This window comes from Ambystoma mexicanum, chromosome 4q (genome assembly GCF_040938575.1).
Source record: "Ambystoma mexicanum isolate Mex_15411 chromosome 4q, UKY_AmexF1_1, whole genome shotgun sequence".
Taxonomy (NCBI): domain Eukaryota; kingdom Metazoa; phylum Chordata; class Amphibia; order Caudata; family Ambystomatidae; genus Ambystoma; species Ambystoma mexicanum.
The window spans coordinates 664069177-664083527 of NC_090928.1; the positions used below are offsets into that span (position 1 = coordinate 664069177).

Consider the following 14351-nt stretch of genomic DNA (forward strand, 5'->3'; position numbering starts at 1 on the left):
GGAAAGCAGGAACTCTTTTCTTACCTAGGCGTGGCTGTGGAAGGAGACACCTAAGCACTACAGGAGGCTATTTAAACCACACCCGATGGATGAATCTTGCTTTGCGTTATTCTGCATCCTCTGCAGCAGAACGCTCATCGTGTCTTCTGCATCTGATCCTGGGCCTAAGGAAAAAGGCTTACCATCCTGAATCCAGTCTTCAGCAATTCCTATAAAGACAAGAAAGAACAGGTTAGCATTACGGTCTTCAGTGACAGCTCTTCACTTACCTGGTCCATCGGTTGTCACCAACGCCTCGCGCTGCATTCCGGCATCTGAAAGACAAAGGCTTACCTACTCTTCGTGCGCTCCGGAGGTCTTCACACTGCATTCCGGCATCTGAAAGACAAAAGCTTACCAACTCTTCGCACGCTCCGGAGGCCTTCGGCGCTGCATCCCGCATCTGAAAGACAAAACAAGGTGCGTTTAAAGACATTGGGGAACTTTAATACTCACGTGCCATTACTCCTTTCCACATCTAACCCAGTGGGTATTCCGGCACCCTGCAGCCGCTCCGAACTTGTACCTGCAAAATAAAAAGACAGTTAGAGCGCATCGTGAAGCAGGGAACAAGCGCTTACTTACGTGCTTCCAGGCGCTTCTATTCATCACACGGGCTCCATCTTCAACTCACTTCAGCCCGTCATCCGCCATCGCCGGAACCCTGCAAAACAAGAAACATCATTACTAAAGACTTTAAAGACATTAGAATTACTCGAAACTTACCGTTCGTGCAGTAAACGACGGACAGCAGTCCTCTGAAGTCAAGAGGCCTGCTCCCCTTATCCAGTGAAGAAACTGGTTACAGCACCCTGCCCCGAGGCAGATGGAGAGCACAGCGTTCACTTACCTAAGGTGAGAGCGTTAACCTTTGGGGTTCTACAGGAGAAGAGAAAGGGAAGAAGAGAGAGACATTCAATAACCCAGTTCCTTAATCCCATATTTTCTATCTGCAGACATCTTACCCTTCAAGTCAGACATACAGTGCACAGAGGTCCAGCCCAAAGAGCCAGCCGTGTGTTGCACACCACCTTTGAAGATACGGTATACGCCCAGTCAAGACCGGCGCCTCTACGGGAATCAGGTGAGCGTTACACCTGACTCCCACGGAGGCGGTGGCCTGGTTCGCGCTGCTGTGACCTCTTCTAAGGTGATGCGCAGGGTTCGGAAGACGGGCTGGACCGGGCCCCCAAATCTGGCTTGTCTGGCTCGCAGAAGTATTCTTCTGTAGGCGAAAATAGGGGATTAACTGTCTGTGGGGTAATGCAATCAGCCTCCCACTTTCCCCTCTCACCCTCCTCAAAACCCTTCTGTGATTCCTCGTAGCGCCTCACCTTAGGGTCTGGAAGGACGAGCTCTCCATCCTGCTTCTGATGCAGGGGCGCGTTGGTATCCAGTTACTTCACTGGATTTTCGGATTGGTGAGAACCAAACTTGCTTGGCTTCCAGGTAAGTTTTTTGATAAGAGGTTCCTCTTGTGTCCATGCATTAATGTACTAATGCTAGTGTCTTTTTCCCCATAGGGGCCGGGGTACGGAATGCCGGGAAACAGGAACCGACCCGAGATGAGAGGTGAAATCCTTGTAGGAATCAGGTAAGTCTTTAATGAGCGTTTTTTGGTAATGTCTTTTCATTTGCTCATTAACGCTGATGTCTCTTTTTCCCCTTAGGGGCCGGGGTCCGGAAATGCCAGGATGCGGCGCGGACCCAAAATGAAGAGGGAATGAATCAACAGGTAAGTCTTAACATGGAGATTTAGCTTTCCTTATTCCCTTCTCTCTCTCACCTTTAGTTCTGGTATTTTTCTCCCTAGGCGCTGGGGCGTGACTGCGAATCCGGATGATCACTGCTGAACATGGAGGCGCCCTGCAAAGGTGAGTGGAATGCGGCGCTGCAGCGATCGACGCGATGAGCTTTTAAATAAAAGTCTTCCTTTTCAGGATTGTCGGTGAGATGTCTCTGGGATGCGGATTTAGCAGGTAAGGACTTTTCCTTCTTCTGTTCTCTTCTTCTCTTCCTTTGCAGGTGATCCAGGATGCTGGCAGGCGTGGCAGAAGTCAGGATGCAGGAGCAGACACGGTGAGCGTCCAGCTGCTAGATGCAGAACAACGCGAAGCACGTGTGGCTGTTCGGGTGGGGTTTAAATAGCCTTGGAAGAAGTTCCAGGTATGTATCCTTCCTCCAATCAGGTATGTATCTTTCCCCGACCACGCCCGGATGGTAAATTAGTCCCACAGGTAAAGTAGTTCCTTTCAGGCCTCAAGGAGGCCGGGATCCTGCAGCATGGTCTGCATCAGGTAAGTGCACCCAAGCACTTCCATAATGAGCCTGGCGCCAGGACTGATGTCTTTTATGAGCCTGGCGCCATAGGCGCCAGGACACTGTCCAAAGGGCCCCTATATGGGGTTGCTGGGTCCTTCCTTGGGGACTGGATGTCCGCTTTCGGGGACGCAGGGCTTAAACCGGCTCCCCGGGAGCGGGCATCATGACACAGGGCCTCTCTCAAATCCTGATAGGCCAGGAACTCTCCTTCCCTGAACATTTGCCCCGCCCACTCCAACCCCGAGTCGGACCAGGACTGTGCGTTGCGGAACCCCCTGCTTCCTAGTTTGAGGGGGTGACCCCAGAGCGAGGACATCTGTGATGGCCATGACGTTAGGTGAGCCATCTGAGGGCTTTCCTTCCAGATCGTCCAGAGGACTCCCAGAGTTGGGTGAGATTTAAGTCTATTCGGGATGAATTTGCTTGGGGCCCAAAGGAGGTCCGGAACCTTAAGCGGGTGAGCGTCCATGTCCTCCAAGTACAACCAGTATGTGCCCATCCCCTCATGTGTTCCAAAAGTATGCGCAGCTGGGCAGCGCGAAATAGAGTTGAAAGTCTGGCAGCCCAAACCCTCCCTCCTCCTTCGGTAGGGTCAAGATGGCCTTTGCGGTTCTTGGGGTCCTTCCCTGCCATATAAATTCACGCACCGCGTTCTGCAGGATCCTGAAGGTTTGGTCTGGGACGTTAGTCAGGAGGGCGGTAAAGAGGTAAAATAAGTGTGGGAGTATGTTCATCTTCACCGCAGTCATATGACCGTACCATGACAGAATCATCGCCCCCCACCTCCTAAGATCTGCAGTGACCTTCGACACAATGGGATCGTAATTGGCCTGGGCGAGGTTAGATAGGTCCCGGGTGAGAAGGACTCCCAGGTATCGGATGGAGGCCTTCCCTACTGTTATCCCTTCCAGGCTGACCAGGGGGTCCAAGACCGGGTCCAGGGATCTCATGGGGAGCAGAACTGATTTGGAAGCATTAATCTTAAGGCCCGAGAGGCGCCCAAAGGCTGCCATCAGGGACAAGAGGGGGGGAAGCGAAGACACCGGATCCACCAGATAAGCCAGGATATCGTCCGCGAACAGGGAGAGTTTGAATTCCACTTCGCCTCTCCTTATCCCCCTTATGTCCGGGTGAGCTCTAACTGCAATAGCCAGGGGTTCCATGGAGAGGACATAGATCAAAGGGGACAATGGACAACCCTGCCTTGTTCCCCGCGAGAGGGGGAATGGTTCTGACAACTTGCCGTTCACTTGAACCCTGGCCTTTGAGGCCCTGTATAGCGCCGCCAACCATTCCCTAATGTGTATCCCAAAGCCCATTTTCCGGAGGGTGAGTTCCATGAATCTCCACTCCACCCTATCGAACGCCTTTTCCGAATCGAGGGACAGGACGCTTGCATCTAGGTCAGACTCCTGGGCACAGTGGAGCAGATCAATGGTTTTACGGATGGTATCTGAGCCCTGTCTTCCCCTGATGAACCCCACCTGGTCACTGTGGACCAGTTTCAGCAGGATCCCCTCCATTCGCCCCCCAATCACCTTGGCCAGGATTTTTACGTCAATATTCAACAGAGAAATTGGGCGGTAAGAGGAACACTCCGCTGGGTCCCTGCCCTCCTTGGGGAGAACCACTATGATTGCCTCCATCATGGAGTCCGGGAGGGAGCCCCCCTCCAGGACCGCATGAAACACCTTCACCAAATGGGGGGAAAGGGTCGAACGGATCCTCTTATAGAAGTAGACCGAAAAACCGTCCTTCCCCGGGGAAGTGCCCGCTTTCATACCTCGGATCACACGTTCCACCTCATCCTCGGTCACCGGACCCTCCAACCCCTCCGCCATCTCTCTGGTCAGGGCCGGAATCTGTAAAGAGTTTAGGAACCCCTCAATCTCCGCCTCACCCCCATTGTATTCCGATGAGTATAACTTCTCATAGTATCGGCGGAAGGCCTCGCCAATGTGGGGTGTGTCGTGGCCTACCTCACCCACCTCGTTCTTCACTGCTTTCACCAATCTACTTCTCTGAACCTCCCTCAGTTTCCAAGCCAGGATCCTGTCCGCCCTGTCCCCCTTTTCATAATACTTTTGTTTGACCAGTTGGAGACTTCTCTCCGTCTTGTGGAGGAGGAGATCCCTAAGCTGGAGCCTGTAGTCAGCCAGGGCGGCCACCTGAGCACGGTCCAAGGGGGCCGTGGGAGGGCTCCCCGGTTGGAGTTGGGCAATCTTCTCCCTCAAAACCCTTTCCTGGCTCTCCCTTTCCCTTTTTTTCTGGGCTCCCATTTTGATCAGGACTCCCCGAAGGGTTGCCTTGAAGGCGTCCCATAAGTATGCAAACCTACCTCCCCATTATCATTGAGTTCAAAGAAATCCGTGATGGCCTCGAGAACCTCCTGGGCTAGGACCTCGTCTTTCAACAGGGAGTAGTTGCACTTCCACCTCCCCTTGCGATCGCTTAACCCTCCCATCTCTGTAATGATGCGGACCAGGTCATGGTCGGACCAGGGGACGGGGTCAACCCTGTGTCCAGAAATGAATGGGTGCAGGATCTCGTCCACCAGAATGTAGTCTATCCTGGAAAATGACGTGTGGACAGCTGAGTAATATATGTAAAAAGGGGCGTCCGTTCCGGGGGTCGGAATCGTGTCCATCAGACCCAGCTCTGAGTTGACCCTTTGGAAGCTACGACCCATGATCTCGTCCGCCGCTCTGGAGGGCTCGGGTCCTACACGTTTCCTATCTCGGGCAGGGTCCAGAACCATGTTGAAGTCCCCCCCCCCCCACCACCACAGTGCCCTGTACGAAATGCTTGAGCTTATCGCTCACCTCCTCCCAAAATTGCGCTTGGCTCTCATTTGGGCCATAGATGACGGCCAGAGTGAGTGGGGCCCCCTGCAGGGATCCCTGCACTAGCAGGTAGCGGCCCCCTGGGTCTTTCAGCGTGGCCTCGTTCTCAAAACCCACATTCCTCGCTACTAAGATGGCGACCCCCCTCTTTTTGAATTTGTGGGAAGCACTGGAAACCTCCCTGATCCCTCCTCCCCGCATCTTGGGCTCCTTCCCCCGTGGCCAGTGAGTCTCTTGCACGAAGGGAAAATCGAGGTTTGCCCTTCTAAATTCCCTGCAAAGCAGGGATCTCTTTGTAGGGGTGTTTAGGCCTCGTACATTAAGGGAGCCCACCCCCAGGGCGGGCAGACTATCAGCCATGATCTAGAGTTTCCTCTCTCACGGTCAATTTCTTCCCATAGCTCTTCCTTGCATGCTCCCTTTGGATAGCTTTTTGTACCCCTGCGCCCCCCCCTTCCCCTACCCCTCGGGTGGGCCTAGAACCAATCCCCAACTGCTCCCCTTCCCCAAACCCTAACTGAACAACCCCAACTTTTGTGTATCCCCCCACCCCCCACCCCGGCGTCCAGCCAATTAGTTCGGCCATCACTGGCTTTTTGCCGAACCACCAGCCTGCCCACCTCGGCCAGGAAATCCATGTAAGAAGCTCATCCCCTTGAGCCCCCCATAACCCCCTCTCGGCTGCGGCCCGTGTGTGTACCCATAATACTTGCTGTTCGGTGGGACGATGTAAGTAGTGAAATCTCAAAATCTGCGCCCATCTGTCAATGACCCGACTGGTCGACCCCGTATTCAATCCTCTGAGTCATTCCATTCTCCGTCTTTCGCTGGAGAGGGAGTATTCATTTTCCTGAATTTCCTCGCGCCGGTGCGCCTTCTTCTTTCACCGGACGGGCCAGGGCCATTAGGTCTGCAATGCTCCGGCCCCGTTGGGCCTCTCCTGGGGTTCGAGTCCACTGTGTACTCCCGAATAGCCCCCCTTATGTCTTCTTCCGTAATCAGGGTTGAACGTTGGCCCATGTATTCAAAAGTTAGGGAGAACGGGTAGCCCCATCTGTAGCGTATGCCCTTCTCCTTGACCAGTTGCGTGAGGGGGCAGCACATTCTACGCTTGGCCAGCGTATAGGCCGAGAAGTCCTGGTATATGGAGACCTGGGCGTTATTGTAGGTGATTTCTCTGGCCTTTCTGGCCTCCTCCAGCTCTCATTTTCTCCGTGTAGTAGTGGAACCGGACCAAAATTGATCGACGGGCTCCCGCCCTGTTCCCCGCTCTATGCACCCTGTCGAAAGTGGGTTCAGTTGTCATCTCTTCTGCGAACAAGAGGGTGATGATCTCGCATACCACTTGGGTGACGTCCCTCTCCGTTTCCCCTTCCATTTCGGGCACACCAAAAATTCTGAGGTTGTTTCTCCTCTCCCTGTTCTCAAAATCGTCCATCTGCCGAGCCCTTTCCTCGTCCCTCTTCTCCAGGGCCTCCAGCCTCATGCATATTTGTACGTCCTGGGCTGCTGTTGAAGATTGGTAGGTCTCGACCTGTAACAGTCTGTCCTCGACCTTGTCCACCCTTTGGTCCATTTTTTCAAATTTCTGGGCTATGTCGGACCGCATATCCCTGATTTCCTGTAAGATCGAGGCAAAGCCCCTTTCCATTGCGGCCGAGGACGGGGCTGCACCCTCCGAATGTGCCATGGTCCTCTTGAGGCTCGTGCTCCCGCTGCCCCTTGCGATTTCCTGGAAGCGGTATCCCTGTAGGGCTTCCCTGCAGCTCATCTGGTGCTTTCCTGTGCTCTACAGGCCAATGCTCTGCGATCCCAAGCGGGGATGGGGAGTCCCCTTCGGCCCAGACCTTGGCCCCCCCCACACGGGCCGTCTCGGGGGGGAGCGTGCTGAAGAGGGGGAGGCGCGGTCCGGTCACCCCTCGCCCAGTTGAGAGCTTCTCCGATGCCCCCTGGGGGGCGTTGGGATCCGGGGGGGCCGGCACACGCCCCGCCATTCCGCCGGCGGGGGCCTCACACCCTGGTCAAGCTCGTCATGCCAGAAAGGGGCCCCCTCTGGCCTCCCTGAGAAGGGGTGATGACGCCTGGAGGGCCCTTGTGGCCAGGCCAAGAGGGTTTTTCTCGTTGGGCAGGGGGGAGAGGGTCCGAGGCTCTTACCCCCAGCCAGTGGGCTCTTGTTATGAGGATGGGGGAGAGGGGGCCACCCCTGGGCGGGCACACGCCCCACCAGCGGCAGGCGGGGGCCTCACACCTGGGTGTCGCCCACGTCGAGGTGCGCTGGTTCTGTGTCTCCAAAAAGGGGGGGGCCCCGGGACGTCCGACCAGACAGGGGGGGAAAGGCGGCACAGCTCCCACACCCGACCTTGTTCTCCAGAAAGTAGGGGTGTGGGGGGGCCACCTCCGGGCGGGCACATGCCCCACCCTCTGCAGGCGGGGGCTTCGCTGCCGGGTAATCCCGAAGGCCGGTGGCGCAGTTTCCGTGTCTGGGGGGGGCAGTGTGTTCCACCGGTGCTCTGCGGCCCCAGCCGGCGCCCTCCAGGGGACCTGGGTTCCCCGCGGCCCAGCCGCCACGTCCATCCAAAGGGCCGCGCCGGCCCGCGATCGAAGTCCCCGAGGGGGGAGGGGGCCAGATCCTCACTGTCCGCATGGGCCGAGGGGGGGCACCGGGCCCCAGAATCGCAGTGTCGGGCCTCCGGGCACCGAGGAAATCTTCGTCCTCCGCCGCGCAAGGGGATCCTCGCGCGATGCCGTCCGTGTCAGGAGGAGGGATGAAGGGCGGGGGGAATCCCGTCCCCTGGTCCGCTTTGGTGTCTCTGGGCCGTCGAGGGGCCGGTCTCTGACCAGGCCGGTCCTCCGATCCTGAGAAGGAGGCCGGTCGTGAGGAGGGGACAGGCCGAATCGTGGGACCAAAAGGACACGGGAGGAGTCTGCCTCTCTTCTGGCTCTGCGGCCGCCTAGGCCGCGCTCTGTAGGCCGCCCAGGAGTCCCGGGTCCTCATCCCCGGGGACCCCGGACTCCGCTCTTTCGCCTGGTGGGGTCGCCAGGCGAATCCGTCGAGGTGGGCCTGCCGGGGGGGTCGGGAGGGCCTGTTTTTGCTTTTTGTCTGATGCTTTTTGTTATATATTTGTCTTTTTATTGTTAGCTTGTGTATGTATTTTTATGTTGCACGCTGAGGCCTATGGGTGTGCTGCGCATTATACGAAATTAACAAAACTAAATATTACAGCTGAAGAAGAAGTAACTTGTTGAATTCATCCAGATGAGATCGCAACTAAACTTAAGAATTACATAAAGCTAAAATATGTAGAGCGTTTGAAGGACGAGAGATTAAAATCTTATGTACAGAGAACCGATGGATCCAAAGCAAAACACTGGCTTAATGATTGTGCAAGGAGATAGGTTACTCAAATTAGGGACCAGCAGAATTATAACAAAATGATCAGCCAATTTGCAAGGGCTTTAAAAACAGGCAGCAAAACAATGGAGTTTGTAGGAAGAGAGGCACAATTATTTGATTTCTGCCAAATCCATGCCCACCTGCCCTGACATAACCCTGGGGATTTCGGCAAAGGTGAAGGAACACTAGTGCTCATGACTGCTTTGCGCCGCGGTCAGGCTTGACTCAATTATCAAAGGTTGTTTTCTTCTCATTATACCCTTATACAATGTAAAACAATTCCCTTGAAAGATGAGAGGGTGGGTGAGAAGACTGTTTAATAAGTTCATCTCTGACGATCCCAAATGTACTCTTCCAAAATGAGAGTGCCTGTGACAGCAGCAGGAACAATAGTACCTCCTCGTAAGGCTGACGAGATGGACAAAGGGAATAGGGTCAGGCTTACACTGGAAGCACAATTGAGTTATGCGGATAATCCATAACAATGACATTGATGCCAACAAAGGCAGAGATATTTTAGGAATTAGAAAATGTAAACTCATTTTGAGAAATAGAAACATGTTTAAATAAAAATAAGCGCCAGTCTCATCCCAGAATTGGAGCTTTGGTATGTATGGAAGTTTCCCCTCCTCCACCACTTTCTCTCTCTCCAGATTAGGAATGCAGCCCTGGATTTCCAACTGGGACCTTTCATGCAGTGAGCCTTCTCTCCAAAGTAGGGCACTAGATTCTATCAATAGAAGGGGTGAAGTAATCCTGTGAGGCAGGAGAAACCTGGGTATGTCTGTTCTAATGGTGGGGAGCCTCATTGTCAGGGAATTGAGTCTGCCTCCTCTCCCCAGAGTACATCGTGATTTGGTGTATTGAGCAGATATGTGCTTACCATGTCTCTGTTTGCAGAAAATGAAAGCGGAAAATTGCATATACGCTTTCATTTTCAGGGCTAGTTCATTTTGCACCCATCCTGAGGCACAGGAGCCAGAACGCAGAGGTAGCATCTTTGCTTTGATTTCTTCCTGTATCTCAGCAGAACACTTTGTTTTCGCCTGCATGAGATTTTCATGCAGTCCTAAACTGAATGGATTACAATGGAATGCACCTCAAATGAGCACCGACTAATGGGCAGGCGTATTCCATTGGATTCTATTCTAAAACTCAACCGGCAAGGTGTATTTGCAGGCAGTGTTTTCATCTCTCAAAGTGGAGACTAAAAGTAAAGGATAAAGGCGATTTCTCCTTGTTTTACTCTCTGATGTTCCACTCCACTTTGCGAGTGCTGAAAGTTGCATGAAGGGACCAGCAACATGCAAGTGTAAATGTTGGTGGTCGCCTGCATTGAAAGACTGTTTGAACAAAAGGACCCTCATACAGTTTGTATATAGAGTTACCGTCTAATCTTATTAAATCTTAATCGAGAGTGACATTTAGATATTAATTACTGTGGGGACGAACAGTTGAGCAAATCTTAGTGTGGTTTGTTAAAATAGTACACGTTTATCTCTGTGGATTAGGTCTCAACTTGTAAGACGACTGAATAGCAATGTCCAGTAATGTTTTCAGAATGGCCACAAATATGCAAATTATGTCTGCTGAAATTCATTATTTGTTAATTGTTTTCATAGCTATTCATTGTATTGGTCTCTGATGTACAATATGGTTTGTTCGGAAGTGACATAGATGAGTGAAATAATGAAGGACATGTAGGATGTATATCTTTTACGACTCTGTGTGTTTTCTAGAACTTTGAGAATTTTAGGCATTGGTGACTGGTAATTTATATGGCTTCCATCACTAAAGAGGTATTACTATTCCAGGATTATACTTTGAATCGATAGACATTCGTCCTGAGGATCTTCTTCCATCAATAGAACACCTTTTGTCTTGACAACCACTACAATATTTGCCATTTGCTAGGCTTCTTCCCCATCTGAGTATCTTTGTAGATTTTTGGCATCTGTCCCTTACATTCGGGGCTTCCCTCCTGGCACCACATCAGCACTTGTAGCACATAATTTAAAGGACGCCCCTTCTTTTACACATTAATTGTTTTTGCATTTACTGCGGCTGGTTTGTATTTTTATGGGAAATGCACATTCCTTATATAATATTTGATCTCATTTCTGAATTAACAGGTGCCAAAGTTGCCAGCAAAGGGGGCCACAAGGAGAGGATATTCATCGTAGAGTTCCGTCCCGATTCAGATTCACAGTTTGTCTCTGTTGGTGTGAAACACATCAAGTTCTGGACTTTGGCCGGAAGTGCCTTGCTCTATAGAAAAGGAGTTGTCGGTTCTGTAGACGATGCCAAAATGCAAACCATGCTCTCTGTTGCCTTTGGAGCTGTAAGTATAGATTGAATTCATAAAATATAGGATTATATCTACATTAAGAAATGTTGACATTCTGCACATTATTTGAGTCTTGAAAGTCGGCTACATCTAACTGCTATCTCAGACAAACACTTTTGTTCTTAAATTTGGAAAATTTCTTTTTAGCATGGAGTAATAATGCAAAAGATTACAAGTGTTTTATAAAACCAGAGTACATGGTGATATACATCAACTATTGAACATCTAAATATCTTCAATCTAATCTCATGCTACCTAGACATAGTGCTGTAGCTGACACCCATGGTACAGTTCATCTAGCAATGCATCTGTCTGAACACTGATAACAAATTCAAATGCCGACCTATGTATGAACAATAGTCCAGACCAGTGACAGCATCCACCATGTTATCAAACTACAATGGACCACAAAGTGAGTGTTCAGAGAACAGAAACAGCCTGAAGCCACATAAAGGTAGATATAAGAGCTCAAACAGCACGATATGAATGTATATAGGTTTCCTAATGCTGCCTGAGCCTGTTTCAGAGTGCAATGGAGGAACACCTAAGGATGGTGGGGGGAGTAAAAAAGGAGCACATGGAAATAGGAGACAGTGGCTTTGAAATATCTGTCAGGGGGTGAAAATAAAACGAAAACTGGCCTCACAATGGATTAGAAATCAGGGAGCCCAGTGACATAGGCAGTGTAACAGAGTTCCCAAGCAGTTCCCTCTTCTGGTATAGCACATACAGAAAAACTATTTCTCTAATAGGCACATTTACCTGCAGAGTCCAGACCAAAAGGAAATTGAGAAGGGGAGAGCTGTAACAGTCCCAGGTGCAATCATAGTAATTACCCAAAGTACTCAGGGCTTCTGGGAAGGAAAATACATCGGGGTACAAAGAGGACACCATCTGAAAAGTGGTGTCCTTGCCACATTTTTGCATCATAAATGAAAAACAGGGTCGCCAGGCCATGGGAACTGCTGGGCATTAGCACCAGATGTATACAAATGGTGATGACAAGGCTAGCAAAACCAGGATTTCCACAACCAACAGCAGGTTTGCGCCTACTTCAAAAGTATGAAACAAAATGTTACAATGCAGAACAGTCACAATGCACAAAAGCACATCAGAGCCCTCTGCAAATTATGCAGTCAACACAGCCCCAATGACTCTTATTGCCAATATTGACGGCTGCCATGATTTCAGTGACAGGAAATATGATGTAGTTAAACTGCTCAGAATCTAAAAGTATAGCTGAGGACACAAGCTGTTTTTAAAATGGGGACATGAAGACAACCTACTGTAAAACATACAAGCACAGGACTACAAAGGAATGCATGTGCAGAATAGGCACTGCTGGTAAACAAGACCTTAGCAAAACACAATATCCCACAACGTCATTATCGACAGTCTTTGAGTGATAAACAGTTGGGCAGAATGTTATTATCCAGAACATGTAAATGAATGCATTAGTTATGTGAGCAGATGAATATATGTTGCAGTGGCTATCGTTCATGCAGTCATCGAACTTCACATCCATGTTTAGGCATCATTTTATATATCAGTCAACTTCCAATGCATGCATTTTCATGAAAAGGAGTGTTTCACACTTTTATGATTTGCCTCACAAAGGTATCCCCTACCTAGAAAAGGTTAAAATCTCCCGATGTGTAAAATGGGAGGCACAAAAGGGGTGGCAGGGCTGATGATCCAGGGATAGGGTTAGTCTGGCAGGTATCTCTGATATGTTTTTCTGATTTCTTGCACCCACAATCACCTGTGAAAAAAATTGAAATATAATGATTTCACTTTATTGGGTACAACAAAGTAGTAAACTACAAAATAATAATAATAATAATAATAATTAGGCTTTTATATAGCGCTACAAACCCTCAGGTATCTGAGTGCTGCTTATTATTACCCACGGTGTGTGGTGCTCATTTATCGACCTCGGAAGGATGAAAGGCTGAGATTGGCCCCGCCGGGATTCGAACCTGCGTTAGCAGGCTCTGCACGGATGTCAAAGCGAGCGCTCTACTCGCTGTGCCACTTGACCGGCACATGCATTACCAAATCTACACCACAATAGGTATGTTGTCCTTCTCTACGTGTAGGTGGACAATACCAAGGTCAAAGCTACATGGCCCAAATGAGACATAGCCATCAACTTTTATTGCATGTCTTTCAATATTAACTTCTTAATGACAAAAAACAAGCTCAGGATAAACATCAATCAATGAGACAAAGATTAATGTGTTGGGCCCATCGCACCCAGACCTCGGGGCACAACATCTGGGATGGCTACCCGCACCATCCTCAGATGGAAATAACCTGTTAACCTAAGCAAAAATCTTTCTTTTAAAACCAAATAGGTCAAGTGTTTAATATTTGCTTGTCATATCTAGAGGCACATTTTTAAATGTATGGGTCAGCCCTGAACCAATTACTTTCTTCGTGGCATCACTCAGATCCATATTCGATTATGCTAATACTGTCTATTCGGATGTGCCCTCAGAGTCGATTGTCGGGCTTCAAAGAGTCAAATCAACTGCTGCCTGGATCGTCCTAACGCAACAATGCTATTTTCATCATTGGATGCACCTCATAATACTCTTCTTTGGCTCTTTGTGGCTCAGAGAATCTAGTGTTAAGCTTGCCCTATGGTTCATCGAGCAGTCGATTAACAGGCTCCATATTTTCTCTCAGTAAGAGTCTGATCTGACATCTTGGGACAACTCTTGGATTTAGCCAACTGTTGGTACCTCACATACTGAGAGGACGCCTTGGTAGGCAGTGACTGTTATGTTTTGTTGTACGCACAGAGCTCACAGAAGGTGCCTTAACAATGTTATGTTAAACAACTTGCAGGAGGAGTTTTCAACCATCTGGTGTTCCAGGGTATCTGAAACACAAATGTTGTAAAATTCTACATTATTGCAAAAGTAGAGGTACCATACGGTCACTTTAGGAGTTACATATTTCTCAATAATTTCTCAAATCTCCAATTCTCGAATAGTGTTTCTGAAGTTTCAGCTATTAAACTCATTCTCAGGAAAGCTTCTGTAGGGAAGGTATGGTATCACAAGTATGACACTTACACAATGGGTACAATTTGTAAAACCTTTAATGAAATTGCTGGGGATGGAGAAACTCCTACTTTGCCCTATAACTAAGATGGGAGTAGTCTCCACCATCAAATAATAAATAACGCAGTCCTAGTGGAGTCTGTCAAATCAAAATGGCCTATGCTAACAAAACCTAATGCCTTCACTTGTGATTGTTCCTACTTCAAACTTTAACACACACCGGTCTCTCGGGTCGCTTGCCAGCACACCGGCTGTGCGTCTCTTTCTTGGTTTTGCAATTTTCAATTCACTAGTTAAGGTTAGTACCATAGGCTTGGCCTCGCCTTCCCAACTCT

At 49.8% G+C, this 14351-nt stretch overlaps 1 protein-coding gene across 3 annotated transcripts in view; it reads left to right on the forward strand.

Annotated features, from left to right (window-relative positions):
* The window catches only part of EML6 (EMAP like 6), a 3038586-nt gene that overhangs the window by 2574997 nt on the left and 449238 nt on the right, over nt 1-14351 (forward strand). For all 3 annotated transcript variants that reach the window (XM_069608236.1, XM_069608238.1, XM_069608237.1), the window contains one exon: nt 10731-10939. In XM_069608236.1, the coding sequence (XP_069464337.1) occupies nt 10731-10939 (209 nt within the window). The remainder of the gene's footprint in view (nt 1-10730; nt 10940-14351) is intronic.